Consider the following 7,759-nt stretch of genomic DNA (forward strand, 5'->3'; position numbering starts at 1 on the left):
TGTTGTGAATTGGCGCTATAGAAATAAACTGAATAGAATTGTTCTTGTGAACTGGAACAGTACTAGGGCTAAGGCTGATGACATTTCACAAGTACACAAATACATTAGAATGCACAAGTAAACATATTGAGAAACGGCCATTGAAAAAAGGCATCAGTTTAATGCAAGTTTTTCTCTTCTTCTCATTTAAAGAAGGTTGGTGATAAACTGATGGGCTTTGCTGCCGCCAACTGGTAAGGAGTGTAACAGCTAGTGGCAGATCTAGGGGGCGGCTACTTGGAACGGATTATATCAGGTGGCTAAAATATTTGATTTCCTTCTATTAACTATGCAAGTAATGATCAAATGTCACCAAATCCAGAGGATTTGTTGTTAATGAAGAGAGAGAGAGAGGAATAAACGCAGTTAAAGATTTTGCATGTAAATTAATTTCTTCCCATGTTATGGAGGGGGAATGGATTGTTTCCGGCAGCTAAAATGTCCCTTCTCTCCTCTCGTCCTCCCATATCTTTGGTAAGTAAATAGAAACCATTTCCAAATTCTCAAAACTTGATATGCGTGATAGCATGTAGTATACTAGAAATATCCTTAATCCAGTAATCTGTCATATTTTACATTAAAACAAGATTAACCAGAAAGTTTACACTCTCATCTTCACCCTCAGGGCCCCTGATCACCTAGAATCTTAGATCCGCCCCTGGTAACACCTCTATCATGTTCTTCATTCATTCTTGTAAATTAGTAAATTGTACTTTTAGAATGACAAATTGTAACCTCTAAAGCTACCATAGGTCTGTATGAGCCACATAGGAACAAATATTATATTTATTCACATTACTGACTTGCTGTAGATTTATATATTTAAACATCTATGCGTACGTTTTTCATTGATGGCTATTTTGCCCCAGATAAGTCATTTTAAAGGAAGAACGGACAGAACTGGTATTCTTCCCTCTTCTGCACTTGACTCAATAATCAGGCAATGAGCAGAAATGACTCGGTTTTCCAGCAGTAAGCTTGTTACTGCTTAACCTTAACAGATCAAAGATCTGATCTACATTTAGTTTGTTAGCTTAAAAGGTCCGTCTTAAGGGAACTTGGCTGCAGTCTTAGAGCAGACACGTAAAGTGTGAGTCCTACCTCAGCAGGATGAGAGTGAACAAAGACGCCTTCAGCATCCCTGAACCGCCTCTCCAGCTCCGCCGTGTACGGACGTGAGGGATGTCTCTCCGGTAAAACCCGAATGATCTGCAATCAGAACCAGAGTTTAGTTTATGACTGATTTTTATTAAAAATATACCGTTAGATGGAGAAGTACATCATCCAGTTTCACATTCAAGATGCATTTTGAGTTTTCAAGATGAAATAATAAAAACTGGATATTTTCTTCCAAAATCCCCAGAGAACTGAATAGTTTCTGAAGTCATTTAGGGTTTTAATCAGTCACAATGTTTCCTCCTCACTGTGTTTAGACCACAGTAGATCCATTAAGTCCTGGCATGTAGGAGAAGGAGGCTCCATGGATCTGCATCATTCAGAACCTCCTATAGATGATCTACTGAGCTCTGGAATTTTTGGAGGACAGGTCAGGACCTTATCCTGGGCGTTGTGGATTCCTCCTGGTGGAAGAGCGGGCTGCTGGTTTTTGTTTTGGCCAGAGCTTCATGGCAGAGCAATTCAATTCAGTTTATTTATATATAGCGCCAATTCACAACACATGTCATCTCGCGGCACTTTACAGTTCATGAGCAGCAGCGTCGACATGAAGGGTAGGACCAACGAATCTCATAATTTTTCTTTGATTTATTCTAAACTCAATTTTAAAAAGTTAAACAAATCTCTAATATTGAATAAAAAAAGGAATCACAATGATGACTTTGTTCCTTGGAGTTTAATCTCCAATCAGCGTTTTAATGTCAAACAGTTTTTCTGCTAAAGTACGGAGCTCCAAAGAGGACACAATTTCTTCTCTGTTCTGATCTCATCACAGTTAAAAACATTTTTCAACCTTCTTTTATGTGGAGAAGCAAATCGACAAAAAAAAAAAAAAAATGGTTTGATTTAACGGATTTGAATGAAAGTTGAAGAAAAGTTGCTTTTTTTCTGAGGAAAAGCTGGAGAGATAGTTTCATTTTAAACATTTCCATTTCGATCACAACACTGATAATCTGCTGTTTGAAAAGTGAAAAAATAAACTGCAGCTCCAAAAAACCCTGAAGGGTCTGTTGACATTTAGCAGCTAAACTTGTTTTATGTGTTCTGAGGGAAAATGTGTGATCAGATGATGTGCTTGTGAAACCGACCCGGAGTTTTAGCTCAGAGTGAAGATTTATCCCGGAGCCGTGCCAACAGTATGGTGTCGGCAGTTTCAAACAACAAGCGCGTGACAGGAAGCAGGATGAAAGACTTTTACAACATTTTGCACAAAAATGGTATGGAAGCTGCCCCACCAACAGGGGTTTCCATGTTTCCACAAACAAAGAGGGATGATTAGATTTTAAAGGTTTATTTCTGAACTGATTTGCTGCAGCTGACTGAAATAACAGATCAACTCACTTAGCTGCAAATACCAGCCACTATTAGGTTACACGTCGGTCAAATGCAGTTAGAGAAGATATTATTCGGAAGCGGACGGCATTTATCCTCCTAATTCCTGACGGGTGATTCTCAGTGAGAGCCTGCAAGAACAAGAGTCGCTCCAGTTTATCTCTGAGATCTGGAACATTTGGAGCATTAGTGAACTAGAACATGAAGGGTTCGTTGCTTCGACTGTTGGGAGGAGGCGTTGAAAAGCTGGGTGAACTGCGTGTGCTGGCATGCACACATTGTCAGCATGAATCCGACAGGAAACAATAACAAATAATGGTTTCTGTCTGCATTATCTGAGTGGGTCTGGCTCCTCCGTGTGGCGGTTTGTAACTACAGCTTTAACCATGACCTTCATCCCCAAGATGAACATTTCATTATCCCAGAAACTTCCAAACATCATTAGAATAAAGCATAACATCTTTAATAACAGCTGTCGTGCAGAAACCCTTCAGCAAAGGTTTGCTGTCTGATTTCACTCCTTTGGCCACTATCATACTCTTTTTTTTTGTTTTGTTCTCAATCTGACTGTTTATAGTAGTAAGAAGTTCAGGGGTTCAAATCCTGGCCGTTGTTCTTTCTGCACGGAGTCTGCATGCTGGTCAGAATGCGTTGGGATGCAGAGGCTCTCATGGTTGGCTTAATCACAATCTCCACTACCGTGCCTACAGTAACAGCTGACAGGAGGAGTTTGTGGTGCTTGGTTTTCTGCAGACACAAGGCTCTCGGTCCATTCTGCTCCACTGCTGTTAGAGAGGAGAGGCTTTCTCCTGTCACGCTGTGGAGGCCTGTGGAGACGGAGCTCCTCAGTTTTCCTGTCAGTTCTCTAAGCATGCAGGCTCTGAATAAGTCCTCTGATCCTGGGAAGATCACCAGATGTTGAAACACTTTCATGTTGGGAAAAATGTTCCTCTCTTTAAAACAACAAACTTAATCCTAAGTAAAGCCCTTAAACACCCTCCAGATCGATACGTGCAAACGTTGCTTCTCTACGCCATACGATTAACTGGCTCCATCACATTTTTTCTATTTAGGCTCCATCTTTGCTGAAGAAATACTGGCAGCTTGTGAATAAACTATGTCTGTGCAGAAGACGGCCATTAGTGAAGGTTTTAGAGTCGTCCTGGGTAGATAAGCAGAAACAGACCCCAACTATATATTTCTTTTCAACATTGGCAGATTTTTCCTTAGCATTTCTCATCAAGGTTTTGAACCCCTTAAGTTTTCTATTAGGACCAAGGGAAACCCACCTTTTTTAAGACACCTTGGTTGACTTGAAACCACAGCCTCTGAAGAACCAGCTCATCCAGGCCCTCCACCTTTAACTTCTGAAGAAGACGACAATATTTGCATTAAATGTAATCAAACACAAACAGGTGGGTAGATATGCGCCCATATTTTAGCCAAAGCTCTGCAGACTCTTCATAATTGGTCTTTGCTGTTTTTAATCCAGATTTGAACAGGACACTATCTACTGCAACATAAACCAACAGAACTCTGCTGTGAAAGTAGGAAATCATGCATTTCATACCATTTTACTGATATTTGACAGCTTAAAGATCTCCTGGTGATGAACTCGGATGGAGTAGTTTATGGGGAAGTTGTGCTTCTGTAAGGGAGAAAGAAAGAGAAGTGTTAAGCATCAAACCAACTGTAGAGTGAGGAATAGAAATGGATTGTTCAGAGGCGAAATATCTGGAAAGTTTCTGCACCAGTGGAAACGACTCTGCAGCTTTAGCTTTCTGGAAAGATGGTCTTTTAGCTTCAAGGCTGATTGATTTCTGCTGCATTTTAGCCCAAACTAATCAGCTGACATCAGCATCACTACAGATGAAGCTGTAACAGAGTCCAGCTGAGATGCTCCATCAATCTAACCAGTTGATTAGCTGAAACCATCTCTGTCCTAATCTATTTGCAGGAATGGCTGCCGTTGGTAGTTAGCATCAGCTGCAGGCAGCCTCTCCTGGATCAACAGGAACTTGAAGCTAAGATGCTCGGCTGCAGCGATCGCAGCTTTGAGATCTACAGCATCAAGGAGTAACCAGAGCAGGGCTTCCTGGTGGTTCTAAGAGCATTAGAGGCCTCTCCAAAAAAAAGTGCAGCAAAGAATCTGCTTCAGTCCCAGAAAAGCACCAAAACCAGCAGGAATTCTGCAGGAGATGCCAAGATGGACACCATCCTGGTGCAAAGTGACTTTCACTGATGATATGCAATAACCGCTCCTTCCAACCAACTAGGAACATTTTAGAGATACTGTGTGAATCTTCCAGCGTGACGGGGCGCCGTGTCCTACGGCTAAAGTCATAAAAATGTGGCTCAAAGATCAGAACGTTTGGACCTGCAGTCAGGAAATTCCCCTGAACTAAACCACGGCGACAAGCTTTGGTCGGTTCTAAGAAAAACAGAGAGGGGGAGAAAAACCAACTGGGACCAAGTCCCAGAAGACAAGAGTTGGTCAACCGTAGTGAGGATCTGATGCATTCATGCAAAAGGAGGCCCAACCAGGAGCTGCATTTTAGAAAAACAAACATTTCTGCTTAAGATCTCTAGTTTCACATTTTAGATTAAAAAATTGAAGTTTTCATGATTTATTTAGATGAGAAATCCAAGAATGGAAGGATTGAAATGTTTTGCTATATGTCTAAATCAATATTAAAATATTGATCTTTATTCAATATCCCCACAATTTTTATATAATTTATTCTTCTTGTTTTTGAAACCAAACTGTCCCATCAGAAGGTGATAGTGGTATTTCTTCTCATGAATGATATTCTGTCTGATCAAGAGTCCTGACTGCAAACTGTTACTCGTAAAAACAAGTTTTCCCCTCCGAGCCTGAGCCGTCATCTCACTGCAAACATTTGGCCTCTGACCAAGTCCTACAATCTTGATCTAAAATCTAATTTTGAGAGAAAAAAAACAAATGGTTTGGTCTTCTAGGAACCACAACAGTTATAAATAAGATATATACAGGAAGGGGTGAATAAACCTCTGACTGTTTACATATTTAAAATACTGCCTGCTTAAAAAAGAAAAAACGGTGATAAGGCACTATAATGCCTGTGGCTCCGGGTCCCACATCTTCCTAAAAATGGTCCTATTGCAGCTCTCTGAGCATCACATGTCACCCTGTCAAAACCACACAATCCTCACCCTGTCGATGCTAAGCTAACGCTAACACCTTCCTTCATCTAAGTTCAAGTTTCCACGTCAGAGGACGATGGGTGGACCGCCTGCTGCTGCTCCTCATCCGTTCCCTCCAGGTTACACCAACATCTTACCATGAACCGCCGCCTGTGGCTGAGGCTGTCGTTGAGCGTCTTCAGCGGCGTGCACATGCTGGGCGGCGTGGGAGCCATCAGAACCGGAGCCATCAGAAGCAGGCCTAGAAAAGACGGGACAGATTAGCTGTACAAGCTGTCATCACCATGTGCATCTCAGACTCAGACATGCAGGAAGGACTGATTTTAAACAGGGTGCGGGCGTTAAAGGATGCAGGTGTCTCTGCTCGGGTCTTTGTTTCTGGTCCATGTCATCTTTGAGGTAATCCAGTGAGAGGACAGGAAAACCAGGCGTTTTTTTCATTTTTAACAAATGTGGTGTCAACCAGTCAGCAGACGCATCAATAACTGATCATCAGATACTGGAGTTTGGTCAGTTTGACCTCAGAGAAGCTGCTCTGCTCTGATCGAACAGGGTCATCTCTGAACGATTAAAATCCTTCACCACCACTATGTCGTTCAACAGTCGGCATTCTTTGGGAATGGAAGACCCGGCACATTTAGCTCAGAAATAAAAGAAAGAACCAAGAGCTTCAGCTCAGACTCTACAGGTCAAAGGTCACGACAGGACAGTTAGAAGGACTCTGAACAGACATGGCTGTTTTTGGCAGAGGAAGAGGATGGAAGCATCAGTTCTAAACAAAGCAGAAGACATCTGGAGCCATGTCCTTTGGACAGACGGGACTAAGGTAGAGATGATGACCCTAGAGAGAAAAACAAAAACCAATCCATAACCTATCCTGGAAAACCCCACCAAGATAACCATCTGTATTTAGGGGGGAGAAATACAAATTCCCCATCAAGCTAAAAAAAGCCATAGCCCCCCCCCCTGCTGTTCCCACAGTTAAACCCACAGTGATCACGGGTGCAGTTTAGTGAAACCAAACTGGCTGGACTAATAAAAGCGAACAGGATCCAAGTCGTAAAATAAATTGCTCATTATTTAAACTCAACCGTGAAAAAAGTCCAACAGAGCTGGACTGAATTTGGCTATGGAGAGAAAAATATCAGCCAATCAGGGCACAATCAATTGTTTCCAAATATGCATAAAATACAATGCAGACAGGTTTGATTTTAGCATCAACATAAGAGAATAAAAATTTACAGACAGAAAAAAAAACACAAAAACAAGAAATCAAACACAAATAAATGAACTCGTTAGGAAAGCCATAAATAATATAAAATAAACAGCTCAGAAACAATCAGAAAAGACAGTGACAAAAACCCAAACAGCAGAGGATATAAAAGCTGATAAAAAGGTTTTCTGTTAGTTAAAGAAGATTTGACTCCTTTAGTTTCTACTTCCAACTTCTTTCAGGAGGTAAAAACGGTTTCACTTTCATCTTATGGTAAAATGGATGCCATACATCAGTCATATTAATAATGAAAAGTAATCTCCAGTTGGATATCTTGGAAAATTCTGCTTTTTATGTGTAGATTCAAGGAAAGAATTATTAAAGCGCACTAAATCAATTCTTATTTCATAGAAAAGAGTCATCAGTAGGAAGTGTTACTATAGTCCACAGATCCTTTATTCTTACAATTAAAACAGATGAAATTTTACAGAGAACCATCCCCTTTTATAAATTATGTTTAGAATTCAGCATAAAATGTTAGCAGTTTATCAGCAGAAAAGTCCAATTAACGAGATCAAATATTATATTTGAAGGGAAAAGAGATTTATGCAAACCTGAAATCCAAATTACAGTAAAGGAAGATTGCATCTCTGTTCCTTAGATTAATGTAAGAAATCTTAAAAAAAAAAAAAAAAGTAAACTAAAAGAGGAGACAACCAGATAAGCTGCTTAAAGGAATGGCACACCCAAAACATGATTAGCCTTCATTTTCTACTCACCCCCATGCTGAACAACACTCTGGAGTACTTTTTTGAT

The 7,759-nt window shown here is 40.6% G+C and overlaps 1 protein-coding gene across 4 annotated transcripts in view; it reads right to left on the reverse strand.

Annotated features, from left to right (window-relative positions):
* The window catches only part of il34 (interleukin 34), a 104,012-nt gene that overhangs the window by 14,552 nt on the left and 81,701 nt on the right, over positions 1-7,759 (reverse strand). For all 4 annotated transcript variants that reach the window (XM_015383805.1, XM_015383806.1, XM_015383807.1 and 1 more), the window contains 4 exons: positions 5,868-5,971; positions 4,118-4,195; positions 3,837-3,914; positions 1,141-1,248 (listed from right to left, as the gene is read on the reverse strand). In XM_015383805.1, coding sequence (XP_015239291.1) covers positions 1,141-1,248; positions 3,837-3,914; positions 4,118-4,195; positions 5,868-5,971 — 368 coding nt within the window. The remainder of the gene's footprint in view (positions 1-1,140; positions 1,249-3,836; positions 3,915-4,117; positions 4,196-5,867; positions 5,972-7,759) is intronic.

This window comes from Cyprinodon variegatus, unplaced genomic scaffold, assembly GCF_000732505.1.
Source record: "Cyprinodon variegatus isolate N-32 unplaced genomic scaffold, C_variegatus-1.0 Scaffold294, whole genome shotgun sequence".
Lineage (NCBI taxonomy): Eukaryota > Metazoa > Chordata > Actinopteri > Cyprinodontiformes > Cyprinodontidae > Cyprinodon > Cyprinodon variegatus.